The 26,074-nt window shown below is 46.3% G+C and overlaps 1 protein-coding gene across 1 annotated transcript; it reads right to left on the bottom strand.

Annotated features, from left to right (window-relative positions):
- Positions 1–3,080: 3,080 nt before the first annotated feature.
- On the bottom strand, positions 3,081–25,300 carry nploc4 (NPL4 homolog, ubiquitin recognition factor). The gene is made up of 17 exons (XM_080462413.1): positions 25,137–25,300; positions 19,675–19,755; positions 19,138–19,247; positions 18,800–19,036; positions 18,677–18,725; positions 18,497–18,591; positions 18,285–18,408; positions 17,531–17,710; positions 14,195–14,281; positions 14,046–14,117; positions 13,687–13,813; positions 8,556–8,716; positions 5,867–5,938; positions 5,700–5,792; positions 5,115–5,231; positions 4,930–5,032; positions 3,081–3,414 (listed from the first exon to the last, which is right to left on the bottom strand). The coding sequence occupies exons 1-17, from the start codon at positions 25,149–25,151 to the stop codon at positions 3,254–3,256; spliced, it is 1,884 nt and encodes a 627-aa protein (XP_080318539.1). The 5' UTR covers positions 25,152–25,300; the 3' UTR covers positions 3,081–3,253.
- Between the last annotated feature and the right edge of the window lie 774 nt (positions 25,301–26,074).

Raw genomic sequence — 26,074 nt, forward strand, 5'->3', positions numbered from 1 at the left:
ACACACACTCTACAGTCAACACACACACTCTACAGTCAACACACACACACTCTAGTCAACACACACACTCTACAGTCAACACACACACACTACAGTCAACACACACACTCTACAGTCAACACACACACTCTACAGTCAACAGAGTCAACACACACACTCTACAGTCAACACACACACTCTACAGTCGACACACACACTCTACAGTCAACAGAGTCAACACACACACTCTACAGTCAACACACACACACTCTAGTCAACACACACACTCTACAGTCAACACACACCTCTACAGTCAACAGAGTCAACACACACACTCTACAGTCAACACACACACTCTACAGTCAACACACACACTCTAGTCAACACACAACTCTACAGTCAACAGAGTCAACACACACACACACTCTACAGTCAACACACACCTCTACAGTCAACAGAGTCAACACACACACTCTACAGTCAACACACACACTCTACAGTCAACACACACACTCTACAGTCAACAGAGTCAACACACACACTCTACAGTCAACACACACACTCTACAGTCAACAGAGTCAACACACACACTCTACAGTCAACCCCAGTCAATCACTTTATAACTTCTGCATTAACTGATAGGAATTTATTTGGTTTCCATTTCTACAATATTTTAGTCTCGGTAAATAAATCCAGACCTTTGATTTAATCATTAAATATCCAAGAATCCTTTTTCTTCCAACACGTTTCAGTAACTTCAGGCTGTTTGGGTTCTGCAAAGGTCAAGAAACAGTCAAACAAACACGTGACGACGACGGTTTAGACTTTTTAATTGTTTTGTTTCAAATCCAGTCCACAGCACAACGTTTAGGGCCTCCGTCAGCTCCAGCAGCTGGAGGTCCAGGCTTGCTCAGGAGCCCCCCCCCCCCCCCCCCCCCCCCAGGCAATTGAAAAGGAAAAGGCTTGACAGAGGAATCAGGAGGGAGCAGGGCCAGGAAACTCCAGCTCGGCTGAGTCCATCGGCTCTCATGTGACGTCACGCCAGGTGGAGACGGGGAGAAGGTGAAGCGGAGACTCCTTCCCTTCCTACCAACACTCACAGTAGGGTGCGTTTGATTTCTCCTCCAGCACAGCCAGAGCCCAGCGCTCACCATACACAGTGACTTGGTTTGTGTCTGTAGTGAGATTTGTACTCACATTTGTGCACATGTAATCAGATTTTACTGGTGTAACATATAGAGTATGCACTGGTGATTAGAATAGACCAGATCAGACTATACTTTGTGTGCAGCTAAGTGTTTTTTTTAACCCTGGGTGAAGACCCACAGGCTCTCTCACCATTGAAGCAATCAGATTGTCACCTAACATTTCAGGAACTTTGTAAGAGCTGACCTGACAAAGTTGAGCCTGTGAGTCCAGACTGAGGCAGAGTAAGAGGAGGGGGAGCAGAGTGAGAGGAGGGGGAGCAGAGTGAGAGGAGGGGGAGCAGAGTGAGAGGAGGAGGAGCAGAGTGAGAGGAGGGGGAGCAGAGTGAGAGGAGGGGGAGCAGAGTGAGAGGAGGGGGAGCAGAGTGAGAGGAGGAGCAGAGTGAGAGGAGGGGGAGCAGAGTGAGAGGAGGAGGAGCAGAGTGAGAGGAGGGGGAGCAGAGTGAGAGGAGGAGGAGCAGAGTGAGAGGAGGGGGAGCAGAGTGAGAGGAGGGGGAGCAGAGTGAGAGGAGGAGCAGAGTGAGAGGAGGGGGAGCAGAGTGAGAGGAGGAGGAGCAGAGTGAGAGGAGGAGGAGCAGAGTGAGAGGAGGGGGAGCAGAGTGAGAGGAGGAGCAGAGTGAGAGGAGGAGGAGCAGAGTGAGAGGAGGAGGAGCAGAGTGAGAGGAGGAGGAGCAGAGTGAGAGGAGGAGCAGAGTGAGAGGAGGAGGAGCAGAGTGAGAGGAGGAGCAGAGTGAGAGGAGGGGGAGCAGAGTGAGAGGAGGGGGAGCAGAGTGAGAGGAGGAGCAGAGTGAGAGGAGGGGGAGCAGAGTGAGAGGAGGGGGAGCAGAGTGAGAGGAGGAGGAGCAGAGTGAGAGGGGGAGCAGAGTGAGAGGAGGGGGAGCAGAGTGAGAGGAGGGGGAGCAGAGTGAGAGGAGGGGGAGCTCGAGGGTTAGAGCTGACTCGCTGAGTTAAATTGATGATGAGGATGATGGTGATGAAGAAGCTTTGGCGTGGCACGGGAGATGAAATAAGCTACATTTTGTGCCTGTTCAAGTTCAAAAACCAAACCACTACAAACCAGAGCGGGGACACCTCGCGGGGACACCTGGAGACAACACCTGGAGGTGACACCTGGAGACGACACCTGGAGGTGAATCCAGGAGGTGAATCCAGGAGGAGACACCTGGAGGTGAATCCAGGAGGAGACACCTGGAGGTGAATCCAGGAGGAGACACCTGGAGGTGAATCCAGGAGGGGACACCTGGAGGTGAATCCAGGAGGGGACACCTGGAGGTGAATCCAGGAGGAGACACCTGGAGGTGAATCCAGGAGGGGACACCTGGAGGTGAATCCAGGAGGAGACACCTGGAGGTGAATCCAGGAGGAGACACCTGGAGGTGAATCCAGGAGGGGACACCTGGAGGTGAATCCAGGAGGGGACACCTGGAGGTGAATCCAGGAGGGGACATCTGGAGGTGAATCCAGGAGGAGACACCTGGAGGGGACTCCTGGAGGTGAATCCAGGAGGAGACACCTGGAGGGGACACCTGGAGGTGAATCCAGGAGGGGACACCTGGAGGGGACACCTGGAGGTGAATCCAGGAGGGGACACCTGGAGGGGACACCTGGAGGTGAATCCAGGAGGGGACACCTGGAGGTGAATCCAGGAGGGGACACCTGGAGGGGACACCTGGAGGTGAATCCAGGAGGGGACACCTGGAGGGGACACCTAGCGGGATCCATGTAATACTGGAAATAGAAACTACCTCGGTGGATTGTCCTCCAGCTCTCAGCTGACTGATGGTTTACTGGAGGGGGGTCGTCAAACAGACTTGGAGCAACCTGACGGAGCAGTGGACGCCATGCTGGAAATGTTACGCCACAATCGGATTTTAAAAAAGAAGAAGAAACATAATTAAATAACAGGATCATTCCTCAAATGTATTTTATACACAGCACAATTTCTCCAGAAGACATGGTGAGTGAAAGCGAACATCCACACTCCAGTCTTTGCTCCTGAGTCACAGCAGGATGTATCGGAGCCGGGGGGGCGGGGCGTTGGGGGGGTCAGGTAGAGTTGGAGCTGGGCTTTAACCGCGGGGCAGGCTGCACATCTCACAGTGCTCTGTACCAGGTTGGTTCATGAAGGTGCAGTGGAGACACGACCACATGGCCGAGGAGGAGGGGGGGGCCGAGGGGCCCCCCATGGCCCCGAAGCCCAGAGAACTGGAGGGCTGCCCACCCACTGTACCTGCAGGGAGACAACAGGACACACCGTCACAGAGACATGTCACAGAGACACTGCACACCATCACAGAGACACACTGCACACCGTCACAGAGACACACTGCACACCGTCACAGAGACATGTCACAGAGACACTGCACACCATCACAGAGACACACTGCACACCGTCACAGAGACACACTGCACACCGTCACAGAGACACTGCACACCGTCACAGAGACACACTGCACACCGTCACAGAGACACACACTGCACACCGTCACAGAGACACTGCACACCGTCACAGACACACTGCACACCGTCACAGAGACACACTGCACACCGTCACAGAGACACACTGCACACCGTCACAGAGACACTGCACACCGTCACAGAGACACACTGCACACCGTCACAGAGACACTGCACACCGTCACAGAGACACACTGCACACCGTCACAGAGACACACTGCACACCGTCACAGAGACACTGCACACCGTCACAGAGACACACTGCACACCGTCACAGAGAGACACTGCACACCGTCACAGAGACACACTGCACACCGTCACAGAGACACTGCACACCGTTACAGAGACACACTGCACACCGTCACAGAGACACACTGCACACCGTCACAGAGACACTGCACACCGTCACAGAGACACTGCACACCGTCACAGACACACTGCACACCGTCACAGAGACACTGCACACCATCACAGACACACTGCACACCGTCACAGAGACACACTGCACACCGTCACAGAGACACTGCACACCGTCACAGACACACTGCACACCATCACAGAGACACTGCACACCGTCACAGAGACACTGCACACCGTCACAGAGACACTGCACACCGTCACAGAGACACACTGCACACCGTCACAGACACACTGCACACCGTCACAGACACACTGCACACCGTCACAGACACTGCACACCGTCACAGAGAGACACTGCACACCGTCACAGAGAGACACTGCACACCGTCACAGAGAGACACTGCACACCGTCACAGAGACACACTGCACACCGTTACAGAGACACACTGCACACCGTCACAGAGACACACTGCACACCGTCACAGAGACACACTGCACACCGTCACAGAGACACACTGCACACCGTCACACTCAGACACTGCACACCGTCACAGAGACACACTGCACACCGTTACAGAGACACTGCGCACCGTCACACTCAGACACTGCACACCGTCACACTCAGACACTGCACACCGTCACACTCAGACACTGCACACCGTCACACTCAGACACTGCACACCGTCACACTCAGACACTGCACACCGTCACACTCAGACACACTCAGACACTGCACACCGTCACACTCAGACACTGCACACCGTCACACTCAGACACTGCACATCGTCACACTCAGACACTGCACACCGTCACACTCAGACACTGCACACCGTCACACTCAGACTCTGCACACCGTCACACTCAGACTCTGCACACTGTCACAGAAACTCAGAACTGTCGCAGTAATGAAAGGCGGTGAGGGACTCACTGCACAGCTGCTCGATGGTGGCCCACTGCTCAGACTTCTTCCAGGTCTGAGCCAGATCCTCGTCAGAAGTCTTCACTGCATCCAGCAGCAGGCTGATGCTGTCCTGCAAACACACAAACTCCCGTCTGACTTCAGAAGAGTGAAAACCTCCCGTCAGTGTAACGGCTGCAGACGCGGTCACTCACTCTGAGTGGCATCACTTCATTGGTGACGAGGAAGAGGAGCAGATGGAAGTCCGACACCATGTTCAGGAATGACGTGGAGGTGCACTGGGACAGGTACGTGGCTAAACTGTGAAAGTCCTGGAAAACAGCCACACGGACCACGTTTCAACTTCACTACCAATGCTTCAGATCTGCCGCTTCCTGGACAGTTTCCCATCTGAAGCTGGGAAATGGGCCCACTGTGGTGGAAGAACTACTCCCGACTGTGGATTAAACAAACCACGTGGCACACTGGTCCAATCTGAGAACAGCCATGACCTCCATGACAGGAAGACTCTTCACACCCTCAGCCCAGGCTGCATCTTATTTTAGTGCAAATCTTTAGCAACGTGAGAAAACAAAGCCTCTCAGACATTATTCACTTGTTTTCTAAGATATCCAACAAACTACAAGGAGCCACTCCACCCACCCACTCCACCCACCCCCACCCACGATCTCCTCTGGCATCCCACCAGTAATAACGCAATAAGGAGTGATTTTGGAACCTCTGACAGACGAGTGCAAACATTTTGAGATTAAATTGTGAGGTAAAGAAAGGTGACACACTTGTGTTTCTCCCAGGATGTCTCGGTTCTCGATGGGGAAGCGTTGTGAGGAGGAGAAGGTGTACTGGGGGTCCTTGGGAAAGGTGGTGGTTATCTGAGGGAGGACACCAGAGACCACCGTCATCAGAACGTCTGCGTGGCTGTGGGGAAGCTGCAGGTCCTACTCACGTCTATGATGAGGTACTCCACAGGAAGAGGTCGAGCCAGGAACGTCACGTCGTTCCCAAATTTGTCTTTGTCCTGAAAAAATGGTAAATGTGAACATCCAACGGACCTATTTTCAACCTGCAAGGTTCTGTTGTTCTACCAACCGAGGCCCAGCGCCCCCTGCTGTCACAGCCTGAACATCAGGAAACATTTAAAGTATGAGCCTCCATGAACTGACACTACATCCAGGTTGTACAAGCAGAATTGTTAGAAAGTATTCCGTTTTGATTTCATCACAACTTTGACTTTCAATATTCCAGGTTTGTCTCATTAGTGTGTGTTGTGCACATTACCAGTGTGACAATCTGCTGAATCTGGCCTGTGATTGGACGGCGGCAGTGTAAATGGACAGGAAGTGGACACAGAGCTCCGTCTCTGATTTAGCTTCATTTCAAACTTTAGGGGAACATTTTTTCAGGTGAAGGATTATGGTGCTGAGCATGTTTACACTTCGATGCAGACAACATTTGTGTATATTACTATTTAACCTTTAAAGGACTGAGGACACTCTTCTTTTATATCAGGCCCTAAAACATGATTCTTTTCTCAGGCTTTCCAATAAACAGTGGATTTGACTTCTTATATTGCCTTTACCCTAAAGCTTTTATTTGATTTTCATTGTTTTGCCTTTCTTAATCTCGTTGTTTTAATGTATTTCCTTGTAAAGCTCTGACCTGCTTGGTGTCTGAATGGTGCTCCAGAAATGACCTTGCATATATTAGACAGCTGGAAATGTGTTGATTCAATTATTAGTTTTTTTGAAGCACAAGTGGAATTAACACTGCTTGAAAAACAAAACACACTTTATTTCATTTGTCCTTAGCTGAAACGACGAAGTATTGTGATGACTTTGATTTTGTAAAAGTTGTTAAAAACCAGAACAAATTTGCCCGGAAAACATAAAGAAACTCGATTAAAGTGGAAAAAAACTACTAGTAATGTGATGCAACATTATATTATGATAAACCTGCTTCTTCCAAGTTTCTTCTAGAGCTGAAAATAACTTATGTCCAAAATGAGAATACAGAGCAGTTCAGAGGGGTAAAGACATGAAACGAGATGAAACACGGTGAAGAGAGATGAAACGAGATGAAACACGGTGAAGAGTGATGAAACGAGATGAAACGAGATGAAACACGGTGAAGAGAGATGAAACGAGATGAAACGAGATGAAACACGGTGAAGAGAGATGAAACGAGATGAAACACGGTGAAGAGTGATGAAACGAGATGAAACGAGATGAAACACGGTGAAGAGTGATGAAACGAGATGAAACGAGATGAAACACGGTGAAGAGTGATGAAACGAGATGAAACGAGATGAAACACGGTGAAGAGTGATGAAGAGTGGTGAAGAGAGATGAAACGTGGTGAAGAGTGATGAAGAGAGAAGAAACACGGTGAAGAGTGATGAAGAGAGATGAAACACGGTGAAGAGTGGTGAAGAGAGATGAAACACGGCGAAGAGAGATGAAACACGGTGAAGAGATGAAACGAGATGAAACGAGATGAAACACGGTGAAGAGTGATGAAGAGTGGTGAAGAGAGATGAAACGTGGTGAAGAGTGATGAAGAGAGAAGAAACACGGTGAAGAGTGATGAAGAGAGATGAAATGCGATGAAATGTGGTGAAACATGATGAAACGCGGTGAAGTGTGATGAAACGTAGTGAAGAGTGATGAAACGTAGTGAAGAGTGATGAAACGTAGTGAAGAGTGATGAAACACAGTGAAGAGTGATGAAACACAGTGAAGAGTGATGAAACGTAGTGAAGAGTGATGAAACACAGTGAAGTGTGATGAAACGTAGTGAAGAGTGATGAAACGTAGTGAAGAGTGATGAAACACAGTGAAGTGTGATGAAACACAGTGAAGTGTGATGAAACACAGTGAAGAGTGATGAAACGTAGTGAAGAGTGATGAAACACAGTGAAGTGTGATGAAACGTAGTGAAGAGTGATGAAACGTAGTGAAGAGTGATGAAACGTAGTGAAGAGTGATGAAACACAGTGAAGTGTGATGAAACGTAGTGAAGAGTGATGAAACGTAGTGAAGAGTGATGAAACACAGTGAAGTGTGATGAAACACAGTGAAGAGTGATGAAACGTAGTGAAGAGTGATGAAACACAGTGAAGTGTGATGAAACGTAGTGAAGAGTGATGAAACGTAGTGAAGAGTGATGAAACACAGTGAAGTGATGAAACGCAGTGACGAGTGATGAAGAGTGATGAAACGCAGTGACGAGTGATGAAACGCAGTGAAGTGTGATGAAACGTAGTGAAACGTGATGAAACGTAGTGAAACATGATGAAATGTGGTGAAACGTGATGAAACGTGATGAAACATGATGAAACGTGGTGAAACGTGGTGAAACGTGGTGAAACGTGGTGAAACGTGGTGAAACATGGTGAAACATGGTGAAACATGATGAAACATGATGAAATGTGGTGAAACATGATGAAACGTGATGAAACGTGATGAAACGTGGTGAAACATGATGAAACGTGGTGAAACGTGGTGAAACATGGTGAAACATGGTGAAACATGATGAAATGTGGTGAAACGTGGTGAAACATGGTGAAACATGATGAAACATGATGACTGGTTCATGTGGAGTTCGGGGCCGTGGACCGCCGGCCTGCTGCGTCGCACCTTGTAGAAGACATCTGGGACGTACTGCTCAGGACTGGACTCTTTAGCGTAGCCCAGCTCAGGAGCGTCTTTACAGGGGAGGAGACACTCGTCTCTCACCAGAGCCATGCACTGATTAGACACCTGGTACCCTTCAAAGTGCACCTGGTTATCTGGACCACCTGGGGGGGTAGAGAGAGACACACGTCATTTCACAGCAGGAGGCATTCATCATGTTAATGAACCTGAAACTGTGTGTGACTTCAGTTCCTCAAACATCAACAGGTTGAAGTGTTTCTTTTTATCAACATGACAAATAATCAACTTTTATTCCTGTAATGTCCCCTCCACAGTAGAAATAATCAACTTTTATTCTTGTAATGTCACCTCCACAGTAGAAATAATCAACTTTTATTCCTCTAATGTCCCCTCCACATTAGAAATAATCAACTTTTATTCTTGTAATGTCCCCTCCACATTAGAAATAATCAACTTTTATTCCTGTAATGTGACCTCCACATTAGAAATAATCAACTTTTATTCTTGTAATGTCACCTCCACATTAGAAATAATCAACTTTTATTCTTGTAATGTCACCTCCACATTAGAAATAATCAACTTTTATTCTTGTAATGTCCCCTCCACATTAGAAATAATCAACTTTTATTCTTGTAATGTCACCTCCACATTAGAAATAATCAACTTTTATTCTTGTAATGTCACCTCCACATTAGAAATAATCAACTTTTATTCTTGTAATGTCACCTCCACATTAGAAATAATCAACTTTTATTCTTGTAATGTCACCTCCACATTAGAAATAATCAACTTTTATTCCTCTAATGTCCCCTCCACATTAGAAATAATCAACTTTTATTCCTCTAATGTCACCTCCACATTAGAAATAATCAACTTTTATTCTTGTAATGTCACCTCCACATTAGAAATAATCAACTTTTATTCTTGTAATGTCCCCTCCACATTAGAAATAATCAACTTTTATTCTTGTAATGTCACCTCCACATTAGAAATAATCAACTTTTATTCTTGGCATGGCAGTGTCTTGAAACAGCTGTAAATGTAAGCTTTAGTAAATAGAAAAGTCTTGAGTCTGGCCTTAGAAGTAAAGCGTGTGTCAGCTTCCCTAACTGAAACTGGGAAATATAAGTTAATAAAATAAGAGTTCCTTAAGATCAATGGCACCTTAACAGATAGTTTTACACTCTCTAGAGGCACCCGACAGGGATGTTGTCTGAGCCCCACTCTATTTGCTCTTTTCATAGAGCCGTTGGCCCAGGAAATTAGACAGAATGACAAACTTAAAGGAACAACAATAGCACAAGAAGTAACATAAAATAGGATTATTCGCAGACGATATTATCACATGCTTAACGAACCCAGACTCGACATTTCCTAAGCTCCTGTCAGTTTTGGATAATTATGGCTTGACGTCTGGTTACAAACTTAATATAAATAAAACACAGGTTCTGTGTGTGAACTACACACCGAGCAGCTTTATCAGACAGAAATTTAAATTAAAATGGGACTTGGGAAGTATAGTTGCTGTATCGGTCCGTGGTGGTGAAGAAGGAGCGAAGCCAAAAGGCGAGGCTCTGGATTTACCGCTCCATCTTCCTTCCTCCCCTCACCTATGGTCATGAGCTTTGGGTCATGACCGAAAGAAGGAGATCCCGGATACAAGCGGCTGAAATGAGTTTCCTCCGTAGGGTGGCTGGGCGCCCCCTTAGAGATAGGGTGAGGAGCTCCGTCACCAGGGAGGAGCTCGTAGAGCCGCTGCTCCTCCACATCCAGAGGAGCCAGCTGAGGCTCGGGCATCTGTTTGGGATGCCCCCCGAACGCCTCCCTAGGGAGGTGTTCTGGGCTTGTCCCTCTGGTAGGAGGCCTCAGGACAGACCTAGGACACTCTGGAGGGACTATGTCTCTCGGCTGGCCTGGGAACGCCTCGGGGTCCCACCGGAAGAGCTGGAGGACGTGTCTGGGACGAGGGACGTCTGGACATTCCTGCTGAGACTGCTGCCCCCACGACCCGGCCCCGGGTAAGAGGAGGACAATGGATGGATGGAAGTATAAAATATCTTGGAGTCTTTGTTACACAAGACCTCAGTAAACTATGAAACAAATAATACAATTAATGATAACATACAGAAAGACCTGTCAAAATGGTTATCATAAGCTTTAGATTTTGGCTCAAAAATTGAGGCAATAAAACTGAATATACTTCCCAGACTGCTGTACCTATTCCTCTCTTTACCCGTTCGAAACCCAGACTCCCAATTTATGGCATGGGGTAAGCAAATATCACGATTACTCTGGGGAGGCGAAAGGCCCAGAGTCAAATTCAAAACATTTCAATTAGAGAAACAAAGGGGAGGTCAAGCATTGCCCAATTTAAGAGAATACTTTTATGCTGCTCAGTTGAAATACATGGTATGTTGGTGTTCTCTAGAACATTACACCAAATGGAAGAAAAGAGAACTCACCCAGAGCAGAACTCTATCTCAGACAAGACTAGGAGACAAGTACTATAGACATCAGGAAGACGACAACTTTACTGTTTACTGAAACACTAAAAACCTGGACGGGTATAGTTAGAAAATATAAATTGGAAGGTGATTGTAGGTTATTGCTATGGCCTTCGCAGACAACTATCTTCATCCCAGGACAAACTGACAAACCCTTTCCAACATGGACAGATGGAGGTATTACAGCCATATGCACACTGACAGAAGGGAACATGTTTAAGTCTGTTGAAAGGGTTAAAAACTAATTTAAACAAGAAAATAAGGACTTGTTTTGTTATTTACAACTAAGACACAGTGTGCAGAATGCAGTGTGCTGGTTAGAATGATGATGGATACCTTCCAGAGCGGTCTCTAAACTGGATGCATGTCTACAGAAATGTAATGGGAACACCTCTTAGTATATCAAATCTAGCTGGGAAGACGAACTTCAGACAGAAATCTCAGAGGGTGATCGGCGTTTATTATGTAAGACACAACACGGCTCTTCGGGCTCTAAACAATGGAGAGAGTTCGGCTGGAAAAATCTGACACGCTTCTTTGTCACGACGCAAATCAAAAGCAAACCGACTGGACTAAGACAAAAGTGTTGGAGACAATGTGGAAACTATAATGCCAATCACAGCCATATTTCCTGGTCATGTGGGAAACTACAACCTTTCTGGGATGACAGTATTGGACCTTTGGAGGACATCTTAAAATATAAGGTTACCAGGGACCCTGGGATTGCTCCCAGAAGAGTTATTAAGAAAGAAGACAGGTACTTCTTCAAAATAATGACTGTTGCCTATAAGGCCATAACTAGGAACTGGTTAAAAATTGATGCTCCAAAACCAGAGCAGTGGATAGTGACTATGGAGGAGCTCTACACAGTGGAGGATATTACTTTTCATCTGCGAATCAAAGCAGGTGACTTTGCACAAAAATGGAGGAAATGGTCATTATTCAAAAACAAAGTCCATGCTTACTCAACTGACTGAGAAATTGTATGCCTCCTTTTCTATTACTTTATGTTTTCGTTTGTCTTTTTCTATGTTCCTGCTGTCTATAAATAAACAAAACTTAATAAAGAGTTGAAAAAAATGTTGGGAACAGTACTGTGAATCATCCATTTTCAATCCTGCTTTTCAGTTCAGGGTCGCAGGGTGCTGGAGCCGATCCCAGTCTACTGTGGGCGAGGGCAGGGAGGGCCGGGTACACCCTGGACAGGTGAGGGCAGGCTACACCCTGGACAGGTGAGGGCCGGCTACACCCTGGACAGGTGAGGGCAGGCTACACCCTGGACAGGTGAGGGCCGGCTACACCCTGGACAGGTGAGGGCCGGCTACACCCTGGACAGGTGAGGGCAGGCTACACCCTGGACAGGTGAGGGCCGGGTACACCCTGGACAGGTGAGGGCCGGGTACACCCTGGACAGGTGAGGGCCGGCTACACCCTGGACAGGTGAGGGCAGGCTACACCCTGGACAGGTGAGGGCCGGCTACACCCTGGACAGGTGAGGGCAGGCTACACCCTGGACAGGTGAGGGCAGGCTACACCCTGGACAGGTGAGGGCCGGCTACACCCTGGACAGGTGAGGGCCGGCTACACCCTGGACAGGTGAGGGCAGGCTACACCCTGGACAGGTGAGGGCAGGCTACACCCTGGACAGGTGAGGGCAGGCTACACCCTGGACAGGTTGCAAATCTGTGTATTGTGAATCATCACATTAAATCAAACTGAACTGAAATTATTGATTTCAATCAAATAATAGTTTTAAGAACCTGTAGTATTGATGTTACATCCACATAAGAAAAACCCTCAAAGTTAAAGGTGAATGTTACCGCCAGACTTTATTTATTTTGATTGTGCTGATTTCACCAGAACCAGTTTTCAGACTCTTAACAGATGAATCAAATCAGACCATGACATATTAACAGAGACATAACGGAGGCTCACAGGAGTGCTGCCCATGCCGCTCACTTCCACTCACAGAGCGCGAGTGGTCCGGACTTCGGCCGTGGAGACGAGCTACAGCAGAAAACCTCTGCTTTCTATTAAGACTCAGCACATCTAAAGCTCAACATACAGAGCTGAGAAACTCTCCAGTGTGCGCCACATCGTCCTCCACTGCCGCAGCAGAACAGCACGGTTTCGTGATCGGTCAACATGGAATGTGGAAACTCTGTTCTTCACCATAAATGGAGTGTAAACATGACTCACTGTGTTGGTATTCTAAAGCTCTGCTTATGATAGCCGCAGCTTTTAACAGCTGCCAATTGAAAAGTCCTTTCTTAACTGATGAAGATCAGGCTCACTTCCTGTCCTTCTGAGACAAGAGGAGCTCTCAGTGTTGGCTAGTCCCAGTCCAACCGGGAGAGTTGTTCTAATCAGAATATATTTCCAGTGAGAGGCCCTTTACATGCGGCTGTGCCAACAGTAATTACACACCAAAATAAACACATTTTAAATATACAAAAGGTTGTTTTTAACAAACTTCAAATTAAACTGATGTGATCATTGGTATTGATGACTGTATGTCTCCTTTTGCCACAATGAAGCTAGAGTTCACTGATTTATCAACGTCTGATTTACGTTTCAAGCTTAGTTGTGAGCAGAGAAAAAAAGCATACCCGTTGCCACCACAGTAACAAACTTGGATCCAAAGTGTCCGTCTCGAGAGAGCCTGCAGGGGTTAGAGTGTTGGTTCTGGAAGTATCCCGCTGTGATGCACTCCTCTGCACTCAGGTAGTGCGAGTCCTGCCAGGACAGAGTTCAACTCATAAAAAATACCATCTTCAACTTGGATGAGCAAGAAAAGGAACAGGTTCAAGCCAGTGGGCTTATATATGCCTTTCCTAGAAATTCTATAGAACAACCTACACACAACAATCGTTTGCTTTTTTAAAATGTGAAATGAACAGAGCAGCTGTGAGCACAAGAATGATTCTGTTCAGTTTTGAGAGCTCGGGGACGGTTCACACGTCCTCACCTGGTTTCTGGAGTAGCGGACAGTTCCTATCCTGGTGTCCTCAGACAGGAGGTCCGTGAAGATCCATCCCATCTGCAGAACAAACTCACAATGTGAGGAAGGACTCCGCAGCGAGATCATATGACCTTATCCAGGGCTGGAAAAAACACCTTGCACAGGCCTAGTTTGGCCGCGATCTCATCCACCGCTGCAGCTTTGGGGTCTTCCAGCAGCTCCAGGCTGTTCTGGGAGGCGTTCTGGGACACAGCAAACAGGTCTGTGGCTCACTCAGGACAAAAAGGGGGCTTTTTCACAACAAAGAACCAGGTACTAGTTCGGGGCCAGGGCCGGATTTAGCACCAATTCTTTGTCTTTCCACCGCCAAAGCCCCAACCCATCAGGTCTAAACGGATGCTCAGCCATCCCCACATCATTGCTGGGCCAGAGCGGGGCCTTACACGTCATCAGCTGGGGGCGGAGTTATCACTACCTACGAGGCGGAAGAGACGCTGAACTGGCTTTCTGAAATCTACAGCGAACACGGAGCCCCGGAGTAGTTATAGAGAAAAAAATTATATCGCATGGGAACGAGATAAGTCGTTCCCTCAAGTTAATTATGCGTGGGAATGAGATAATAAGTTGTTCCCTCAAGTTAATTATGCGTGGGAATGAGATAAGTAATTTCCGTTAAGTTAATAATGCGAGAGGAGTTAAGTCCTTCCCTCAAGTTAATAATGCATGGGACTGAGAAAAGTCGTTTCCCTCAAGTTAATAATGCGAGAGAAAGAGATAATAAGTTGTTCCCTCAAGTTAATATTGTGTGGTAATGAGATAATAAGTCATTCCTTCAAGTTAATAATGCGAGGGAATGAGATAAGTCATTCCTTCAAGTTAATATTGTGAGAGAAGGAGATAAGTCATTCCCTGAAGTTAATAAAGCGAGGGAAGGAGATAAGTCATTCCCTGAAGTTAATAAAGCGAGGGAAGGAGATAAGTCATTCCCTGAAGTTAATAAAGCGAGGGAAGGAGATAAGTCATTCCCTGAAGTTAATAAAGCGAGGGAAGGAGGTCATTTAATTTTTTTTCAGGGTTTTCATGGTGACATCATTGTAACTAACTTCCCTTCCAGGTCTTGTTTGGCATTATGACCGCAGGCTGAGGTCTGCATGAGGCTGCAGGGGGCGCTCCGCTATGAGACGCTCCACAGAACTTCTTTATAATGAAGCCATACTTTTAGTTCATCAGTAACTACTAAACAAACCACATACTACTGTCAATGAAAGCTTGGAGCTTTTAGACATAAAATGAGCCTTTTAATGATGACATCACTAACTGCAGGTGGTCAGAACACTGTTGCATCATTGTGTGAATGGATTACGCAATACCATGAAAGGCCTTGTTCATGAGCTAACCTGCTATCATGTGCTACATAAACAAGCTAACATGCTAATATGCACTTTGTGGTCTGGCTAACATGATAATGTGCACTGTGACATGAACAAACTAACATGCTAATATGTGGTTTGTGAACTAGCTAACGTGCACTTTGTGGTCTGGCGAACAAGCAAATAGCAGAAGAGCTAACATGCTAACTAGGGGTTTGTGGACTGGCTAACATGTCAAAGCCCCAAACTCCATCTAAATAAGTCCTTGTTTTTTATCATGCCAATGTAAACCTTCAAAGTAGATATTAAGTGTTTAGCTAGGCTAGGGGTGAGCTGGCTTTCAAAGTAAAAGGCCCCAATCTTTTCAAAATAAAAGTCTTTATTTAAATTGACACAGCAACCCCCAAAAAATTGATATTCAGGCATTAGCTACATTAGAGGTTAGTTGGCTTTTAATGCTAATGCTAGGCTAGTTAGCTTAGCAGATTAGCATGCGAGATAAGACCAGATTCCAGGTCAGGGACACCTGGGGAGTAACCTGTGGGTCTGTCCGAGTTGTCCCTCCTCTCTATGTATCGACGTTTCCTTCACCCCGGAAGTGTTTTGTGTGGCGGCCATGATAAGGACTGTCCGAATTCTCAATAAGCAAAGGAAAGGAGGCTCGTTGCTTCCTTTAGAGCCTCCTTTAGCATAGGAACCACTGATGCATCCTTTAGCAAATGAGGCAAGCTCACGCTGCCCCACAATTCCTTGCGGCGACAACATTTAAAGGGACCCGCTCATTGCCGTGTTCAGGGAAACTCAGGACGACTGAAAAAGGAGCAGATCATGTGCAACAACTTGAAATCATCTAAAACCCAGATCCCAACTACCATGTTCTAATATTAGCGTAAACAAAGAGCTAACTAACTACTTACTCATATAGCTGTAAATGTTAACAGTTTTGACCACTTCTGTTATATTTGAGTCAGTGAGACCAAAACTTTAATAATTTCTTAATTACAGGTGCCTACCTCTTTGTTGCTATGTTGATGCCAAAGGCAAATTAAGGAAAGAAAAAACCTAAAAAATAAACCTGAAGTATTTATTTTTGTGTTGTTTAGGCAAGTGCCTTTTCCTTATTTTACTCAGCTGTTTGCACTTTATGCTGCACAGTTAAACAAGTGTTTGTTGCTACGAGCATGTTTCATTAAAGGTTTAATGAACTATCATCTTAATTGTCTTTATTTTTAGTCAGCATATACCTTAAACACTTCAAGCTGAAAACTAATGATGATTATATAAGAGTCATACAGCTTCATGCTGGTGCGATAGTTGAAAGTTTGTTCAATTGAGCTGATATTCGGGGGAGGGGCTAGGGATACGGATCACTAGCTAATTAGCCGGGTCCCGCCCACTTTTGACCCCACTCTAGGTTTAGGGTTATAGGACCAACCCGAGCTGAAAGTGGCTTGCTTTGCTTCATCTAAACACCACCCCCCACCATCCACGCTCAACACAGTAGATCCTTGTCTCTGGAAACCAGAAAAATTAGGATTAGGGCTAGGTGGTGGCCTATATGCCACGAGCTACATTAGAGTTTAGTTTGTTTTCAAAATAAAAGCCCCCACATTTTTCTAAATAAAAGTCCTTTTTTGTTTAAACCTTAAAAATGTAGATTTGATCAATATATAAAGGGGCCAGAGGCTATGACTGGGCCGACCCTGACGGGCCAGAGTCCAGAGTATGAGGTCCTGCTCAAGGCTGCTTGCAGATTCAATTATTATTATTTTTCCTCTATGGCCACTCCGGGGCTCCGTATAAAGCAAGGAGGATGTGAAAAAACCAGACTGGAGCAATGAGGAAATGCAATGTTTTCTGGCTCTTTAGTCAGCATCCGAGGTTCAGGTCAGACTAGATGAAGCGACCCGGACCAAACCGGTGATGATCCTGCCGGCACTATATTGGTGAAATCAGTGACGCGATGACGTGGCTCTCACTTGGCTCTGCTGACGATGGAAAAACAACCAGTTCTTTGGCGGTGCGCGTTTAAGAACTGGCAATAGCACCTGAACGAGCACCTGGTTCTTTTTGGTGGAAAAGCCCTAAAAGACGCAGCAGTACTTGGAGGAGGGCTCCTACCTGGGGGGGCTCGTAGATGGCCGCCACCTCGGCCCGGATGCCCAGCGGGATGTCTGTGTGCTCGGTGTACTTGCCGTACAGGTAGCCCATCCTCTGACTGCCCGTCTTTCTCCAGAAGTCCAGGAAGCGGTCAGCGATGGTGTGATTCTCAAACATGATGTTGTCCACATGTCGGTATTTCTGTGTGAAGAAAAGAATCAGAAACCAAATTCAAGATTTATCTACACCAGTGATTTTTAGTTCTGCATTTAGTCTTAGATTTATTGTTTAGAGTTTTGGATTTGTGCCAAGCTTGATTCGGTTTTGGTTTGGCCAAACTTTGGATATCTTCAGTCATTGAGGTTTCTTTTAATTTGATCTGGTCTGAGACTTATTGTGATTTGAAGCTTGCTGTGGGTCCATTTTATTCATATTTTAAAGCCAATTCCATGCCAACTGTAATTTTCTATATTAGGTTTTGTACAAGTTTAAGCAAACTTGTGCTGATGCTATTCTCCATTTTAGAGCCATTTTTTGACTTGTACTTTTTGAAGCTATTTTCATGTTTATTCAGTTTGTTTTTGAAACTTGTTCTAAAATAGGCTTTTGTTCTTGTTTTACAGATGATTTCATGGTCATTTTCGTTAGATTTATATTCATATATGTGTTGGTCGGATACACCTGAATTGAATGAAGGCGTCATGGTGGCACTGCAGGTGGCAGTCAGTGGTGTTGAAACAGCGACCTGTGGGAGCGTGCAGCTCTGTTTCCTCACCTGTCTGTTCAGAGTGATGGCACTGGGCTGGCACTTGGTGCAGATGCCCTCGGGCCAAGGGGGGTGACCTTCACAGCCTGACTTTATCTTGCAGCTGATATTTTCCAGAGCTGCAAACTTCCCTCTGCAGAAGGATTAAAAACAAGAGGGTAGTGTTTAAATGTGACAGCGGGATCAAGACAGTTTTTTTGAAACATCACAAGGCTCCTCACTTATCAGCGCCGCCCGTCAGCTTGCGAAGATACGCGTGGAACGACATGTGTTTGACCGGCGGGTCGAGGTGATTCAGGTAGTCTTCGTCAAAAGGCTGGAACATAAAAACAGTCCCAGGCTCAGAGAGGAAGATCAGGATAGAAGTGGTTTAAAGTGTCTGACTAGGCAAAATATATCACCTCTAATGGTACACAGTGCACACATTTTCCAAGAGCACCATGACGACATCTGCAAGAGGAAATAGGGAAGAGTGAGGTTTCACATGAGCGTTGGGTGATGGGAGCCCCTGCCATCTTCCTTACAGCTGTGGGTCTTTATTCCTGTAGATCTTTCCGTCCTGCTTGGCCAGATACTGATCGATTTCATCCTCCTGGACCTGGGGAGCTGAGAAGGACCGCGGCATCAGGGAGGATGAGGAAGAGGAGGATGAAGAGGCCGAGAGGGACGGTAGGGATGAGGATGTGTGTGGGGTGGCCGTGTCCATCACCTCCCCAGAGGAAGACGCCGCCGAGGGGAAGAGGAACAACATGTCCCCGTGCCTACAACACCAAGGGAGGAGAAAAGATTCAAGTTAGTTTTCCACACAGAAAACCTTTGTGTGGTGTCCATGTGAGGACCTGAGGAACTCGGTAATCCTCACTTGATCTTGAGCAGGCTGAGGGTTTTGTTCTGGGAGAGGATCTCTCCGGTCTTGTCGCGGTTCAGGTAAATAGAGAATCCGTTGGAGTTGAAACCAAACTCTTGGGCCACCTATGGGAGACGCAGACGGTGTGGCTCAATTAGACTAGAAGTCTGACATTTACCACTGCAACAGCTACAAAACACCATTTTAAATTTACATACAGAGCATGACAACGGGCAGTCTGGAATTCAGTCAGAGATTTCTCCCTTTTACACAATCAAGGAAAAACTAAACATTGCACAGAAAAAAATAAAGGAAGGAGAAGATGATGATCAGTTATTTCTTTTGGATCATTACAATGTATTATAGTGTCCTCCAACAATATCCATATAAATCACAAAAGAGGAAGAAGGAGGAAGAAAGGAGATTAGAGACCTAACCCTAACATGCATGTCACCGAGGACACAGTTGCTTTACACACTGTTGAAAAGACTGACATCAAAGACAAACATGTGAAGTAGCAGTAAAATATGAGCAGAGTTGAAATGGCGGTACCTTCTTCAGAAAGGCAGCTGCTGTCTCCCTCTTAGTGGAGAGAATCTTCCTCATCCCATCCGGGGATTGGACCCTGATGATCTGCAAACACAGGAACAATCAAACTGTGCAGGGTGGTTTGTCCACATCATCAAAGGTTGATTGCAATACCAATAGATTCCAAATGCTCGGCATTCTCGCCTGGTTCGCTTCAGGACTTGAGGCACAACCTGCCTGACGATGACAACAGACAAATTTCAAGCTGAGCGACACTGAAACGGACAAAATACTTCGGCTGGACCTGATTATTGGAATATTCAGATGTTGTGGTGTCAGGAAATTAATTTGAGATCTGAATAATCGCCGCTTCCCCACAGCACAGTGCTGATCTGTGAAACTCCTCTCCATCAGCACCTTCATGCTTTCCACATTGTGTGTCTGCAGACTGTGCCGGGCCGGGTGATACATGAGTGCTTCCATACTCCACTCTGGACTCACTTCCTTAACGTTCCAGAACGTACCGTTACGTTCTGGAACGTTAAGGAACGTAGCGTTCCACAAACTGAACGTTCCAGAAACTCTCTCTACTTCTGCTGCCCGGCGTTCTCCACCTTTCCTAAAGCAGTTTATCTTTCACTTCAGGAGTTCTGAGCCTCTGGCTCTTTATTTGCTTTTAAAATGTGACTGTTCAGACGGGGAGACGGAGGATGTCCTCACAGAAGGTCCAGTAGCTCTGGAGCATGAGCAGTGGACTGCAGAGGGGCGGATGACGATGTTGACGTCACGCGTACTCGTAAGTTTCAGTTTCCCTTTACAGCAGAGAACATAAGGCCCGTGGGCCAAAACCGACCAAGAGGCTCAAATCTGGTCCAACAAACCCACCAATCAAGGAGGTTATATAGGATTTATACAAGTTGTTTTTTTTACATTTCATTGTAATTGCCACCAGAATGTTTCATTAAAATTGACTTTATGTTGAGATTGTAATCATTTTCAGTACTTACTGTTTGATCTTGCAAAAATATAGACAATTAGATTACATACACTGTGAGTACAACAAAGAAAAACTTTCAGGTGTAAATTTAAAGGTTATTATAGTAATATTTTACCAGTCTGGGCCCGGTGGATCAAAACTGGGTTATTTTAACCACTAGTTAAGCCCTAACTGCCGGTTAAATCCATAACCCGCCATTAGCTAACCAACCATTGAATATGTGTTGTTTAAAACATGGTTAGTCATCCCGTTAGTTAACGTCGCCGTCAAAGTTAACTGTGAGGTTAACAACAGTGGTTAGCGTCCCTGACGCTGCTCCGCCCAAGGCTCCGCCCACTTTCAAGTATCCGTGCTTCTGTGTTTTGCGTTAAACATAGTGGTGGAGGCAGCGCAGTGTTTTTATCTACTCTATTAAACTACCATAAAACATGACAAACTACGCTGCTACCAGGATATTAAAGTGGAAGATGAAAACTGAGCTGAAAGATCAGACGAGGCTTCATGTTGCCTCTTCTTTTTTTAATTTGACCAGAGAGAACCATCTAGAAAGTGGCCAGAGAAAAATATAATAACGCAAGGGAACGAAATAATAAGTCGTTACCTCAAACTAATAAAGCGAGGGAACCAGATCATTAATTTCTGGCTGTGAGATTGACAAAGGCTGAGGTCTGCATGAGGCAGCAGGGGGCGCTCCGCTATGAGACGCTCCACAGAACTTCTTTCTAATGAAGCCAGACTTCTGGTTCCTCAGGAACTACTAAACAAACTACAAACTACTGTAAATGAAAGTTGGAGTTTTTAGACATAAAATGAGCCTTTTATTGTCTTCATGTGAAAGAGAACTTTAATCAGAGTGTTTACCTAGGTTACCATGGAAACGTCTGTAGAGCAGCGTTCTATCATTCTACACCTCCATTCCTCCATGTTGAAGCTTTTGATTCAGACACGTCCAGAAATAAAGTGAAAGGAGCAGAAAGTCACTATGGAACGTTGGAATGGTGGAAAATAAGAGCCAAACTCATTTATTAATGATAAAGAGGAGAGACATGAGAATTAGATCCTCTCTTTTTGGACCAAGGTGAGTTTAACACGTCTGTACTTCACATGCTAACGCTGCCACCTGGAACCAACACCTGGACCTAACACTTCTACCTGGACCTAACACTTCTACCTGGACCTAACACTTCTACCTGGACCCAACACCTGGACCTAACACTTTTACCTGGACCTAACACCTGGACCTAACACTTCTACCTGGACCTAACACTTCTACCTGGACCCAACACCTGGACCTAACACTTTTACCTGGACCTAACACCTGGACCTAACACTTCTACCTGGACCTAACACCTGGACCTAACACTTCTACCTGGACCTAACACCTGGACCTAACACTGCTACCTGGACCTAACACCTGGACCTAACACCTGGAGCCAACACATGGACCTAACACCTGGACCTAACACCTGGACCTAACACCTGGACCTAACGCTGCTACCGGGATCTATCGCTGGTACCTGGTGCTAACGCTGCTACCGGGAGCTAACGCTGCTACTTGGAGCTAACGCTGCTACATGGCGCTAACACTGCTACCGGCCTCTATCGCTGCTACCTGGCGCTAACGCTGCTACCGGGATCTATCGCTGCTACCTGGCGCTAACGCTGCTACCTGACGCAAACGCTGCTACCTGGAGCTAACGCTTCTACCGGGAGCTAACGCTGCTACCGGGAACTAAAGCTGCTACCGGGCGCTAACGCTGCTACCGGGAGCTAACACTGCTACCTGGAGCTAACGCTGCTACCGGGCGCTAACGCTGTTACCGGGATCTATTGCTGCCATAGACATAAACACTAGACGCCTCACCGACTGGCAGGAACATGCGTCAGTGCGTCCGCCATCTTGTGAGGGGCATTTGTCAGGACTTCAGAAACGATACCGCATCACGGTTCTGCTTTTGGTTGTACAAACAGACAAAATAAGGACAATCGACTGCGTGGGATTACCTTCCACAAGTAGGAAAAACAGTTTTTGTTGTTGTCGTTGTGTTTAGCTCATATAACATTAACTTGGGACATAGATGAGCTGGAGCCGTGGGAAATGCTCTCTATTCCCTGGCTGAAGCTCGCCCTCAAACAACAACAACAACAATATCAAGGTCTATTGGGTTCATCTAACGGAGGCTATTTTAGTTGCAGTGTGTAGAATATTACATTTCAAAAGAAATGAGTTGCTCAGAACCAGTCAGTGTACTGTTCCCCGCCTGTTCTAGCAGGAGAACCTCAGCCTGGTCCCAGTAGGGAGTTCTGTCTGGCTGTTCTCAAACAGCTGAGCAACATGTCACACCTCACTCCTTTTAGACACACTGACATGTACACAAACATTATTATATATTGATTAAGATAGCAGATCAACTGATTGCACGTTGCACAAGCAGTGAATTAATGTGATAACACAGGACTCTGAACATGTCCATCTGTTTCTCACTAGGACCTCTCCTATCACTGCCCACATGTCCTGATGCTTTGACAGCCAGACTCAGTGAAGCCATGGCCGAGGTGGAGAGTCTGAGAAGAGGAATGAAAAGATGGAGAACGGAGGGCACAGAGCACAGAGCACAGTGGGGGGTCTTCTGGAGGAACTGAGAGGGAAACATCTAATAAATGAAGAGCTGAAAGAGAATATGTCATATAATATGGACTAATAGATAAATGTGTCACAATAAATAAACATTTAATAGGTAAATATGCAACAATTATTTTCTATGTAATATTAAAGGTAACTATGTAAAAATAAATGAAAGTATAACAGGTAAATATGTTATTATGTGTAAATATGTTAAAAAAAATCTAAATTTGTTCCACAAAAAGTTATAACTTGTGCCCCAATGTACATGTTCATTGTATATAAATGTCACATTGTGTGTAAATAAACGCTTTTGCATATTGTTGTCATGGCTCCATCATGTTGCTGCTCTAAAAGGAGAGAACAGCGTCCCAATGTCCCGTCTGCAAACTTCTTCTATTTCCTCTCAATACTTTCTATAAGTATGCTACATTAAATAAATAAATAAATAAATACAATAATTTTAATTTAATAAATTAAAAATGAAAGCAATGATTCTTCACAGTCATGTAAATGAATATTTGCGTGGTTTTCTTCAGAAACACTTCGCTGTCACACAGACTTCTTTAGGCTGACGGGTCAGACTTGCCCCTCACAAGATGGCGGCCGCTGTGACGTGTCGGAGCGGTGGGCTGAGACAGGCTGCGCGGCGTTTAGTGTATATGTCTATGTATCGCTGCTACCTGGCGCTAATGTTGCTACCGGGAGCTAACGTTGCTACCTAGCGCTAACGTTGCTACCGGGCGCTAACGCTGCTACCTGGCGCTAACGCTGCTACCTAGCGCTAACGCTGCTACCTGGCGCTAATGTTGCTACCGGGAGCTAACGCTGCTACCTAGCGCTAACGCTGCTACCTGGCGCTAACGCTGCTACCAGGAGCTAACGCTGCTACCTGGCGCTAACACTGCTACCAGGAGCTAACGCTGCTACCTGGCGCTAACGCTGCTACCTGGCGCTAACGCTGCTACCTAGCGCTAACACTGCTACCAGGAGCTAACGCTGCTACCTAGCGCTAATGCTGCTACCTAGCGCTAACGTTGCTACCGGGAGCTAACGCTGCTACCTGGAACTAACGCTGCTACCGGGATCTAACGTTACCATCGTCACCTCCCGGTGGCAGACTGTATGCAGCTAACAGGAGCTGACGTTACTAACGGAAGCTAAGGCTGCTAAAGCGTAATCCGTGATCTATACTCCATACGCAAACGATACGGTTCCCCGCGGTAGAAAACGCAGACCGCGACGACTGCGATTGGTCCTCTGCGTCATTGAACGTGTGAAAAATCTTCAGGTGACACAGATGGTAGTGTAGCTAAATGTACACTTTATTGGAGAAGCTGTTCAAGAGTGAACTGCACCCGAGGCCCAGGGGCACAGTGTGTGTTTTGGTGCCTCTTTAAAGTTTTACACACTTTCGATAACCTGACGACACCGTGCAGGAAGCTCGTTTGTAGCTCTTTGCCACGTTCTGCGAGCTACACCCCAAAATAAAGTTCACATTCACCGCTGATCTTTGTGCCAAACTGCACATTATGGGGAAAATAAGCACTGCGAATGAGTTTTATGTAGTTACGACCGATCCCTCCGCGCCCCCTTGTGGTAAAGAGGTGAATTATCACTGCGCATACGACCTCGACGCAGTAGTATATATTAGTATTTAATGGCCACGCGCTACTCTATAAGTACTATAGACCTAGGAGGGCACGTTAGCCTTAACGCTGCTAACGCTGAGCTAACGAGCTGCTAACGAACCGCGAACTAACCCACCGCCGCTATTTCTGCTGCCTCATCACTCCGGCCGATGCTAACAGACGGGCTAACGTTAGCCGCTGGGACACCGACTACACTGTCCGCCGGGACACTCACTATATTGTCCGCCATGTGGCTCCGCTCCGCAGCTCTCTGTGAAGCGGCTGGTCGGTAGAAGGAGGCTGAAAAGCAGAAGTCACAGAGAGTTTGAGTCCCGATGTCCACGAAACTCCATCACTCAACTCCAACAAACTGTCCGACTCCGAGACCACCACGGGAGAAACAAGCTGGCAGGACAACAACAGTTCCGCCTTTGTTTTAGTTTTGTCTCTGTATGTGGCACTTTCTCTTTCAGTCTGCCCCGTTGTCGTGTCATCCAAGGAGTGATAAACTAACGATAAAAATGACAAATAATGACCAAATATATATATTTACATTCACAAATGGTTAGAAATGGTGGCGGTGATGGGTTAGATATCTGGGGCCTCATTTATAAAGCTTGCTCACGCACAAAACGGGTCCTGAAAGATGCGTACGCCACTTCCCACGCAAAGTCTGTGATTTAAAAAATAAACTTTGCGTGAGAATGTGTTTACAGGAACGCAAACTTTGAACCTTGCGCACGCACATTTTGGAGACGGGGAACCTGCAGCGCTGATGGTGAGGTGGAGAATTGAAGCCAGATTCATCTCATACAATTAATATTTTCAAATATCAGACTTACAGATCCACGTAATCATAAACAGCCAAGCTGCAGTGTTCTACATGTTTCTTTAGTGGAACATTACTACTGAGTCAGCAGCACCATGTTTATATGTTAAACTTTCATCTTCAGATGAAACAGAGCGGTGGATAGAACTGATTGATTATCAATGGTGACAAAGTGAGTAACAATCAGTCTAATTTCAGAGTAAATACAAAAATAGCGCAGTGACATCCGTGTGTAAAGTTGCAGTGTCGGGAGCGCACACTGACTGGCTGTCGCTGGGGACGTCTGTTCTTTTCCAGCTGCTTTTATTAGGATTTACAGTTATAAAGTACAAATATACTAAACT

The sequence above is a fragment of the Lipophrys pholis genome, assembly GCF_963383615.2.
Source record: "Lipophrys pholis genome assembly, chromosome: 1".
NCBI classification, from domain to species: Eukaryota; Metazoa; Chordata; class Actinopteri; order Blenniiformes; family Blenniidae; genus Lipophrys; species Lipophrys pholis.

What these genes read in the sequence shown, in the direction of transcription:
- nploc4 (XM_080462413.1), bottom strand. An exon ending in TGTTACTGTGGTGGCAACGG is followed by an intron (nt 8,717 to 13,686) that starts GTATGCTTTTTT and finishes CTACCCCCCCAG; the next exon opens with GTGGTCCAGATAACCAGGTG. An exon ending in ATGAAGTGATGCCACTCAGA is followed by an intron (nt 5,033 to 5,114) that starts GTGAGTGACCGC and finishes GTGTGTTTGCAG; the next exon opens with GACAGCATCAGCCTGCTGCT.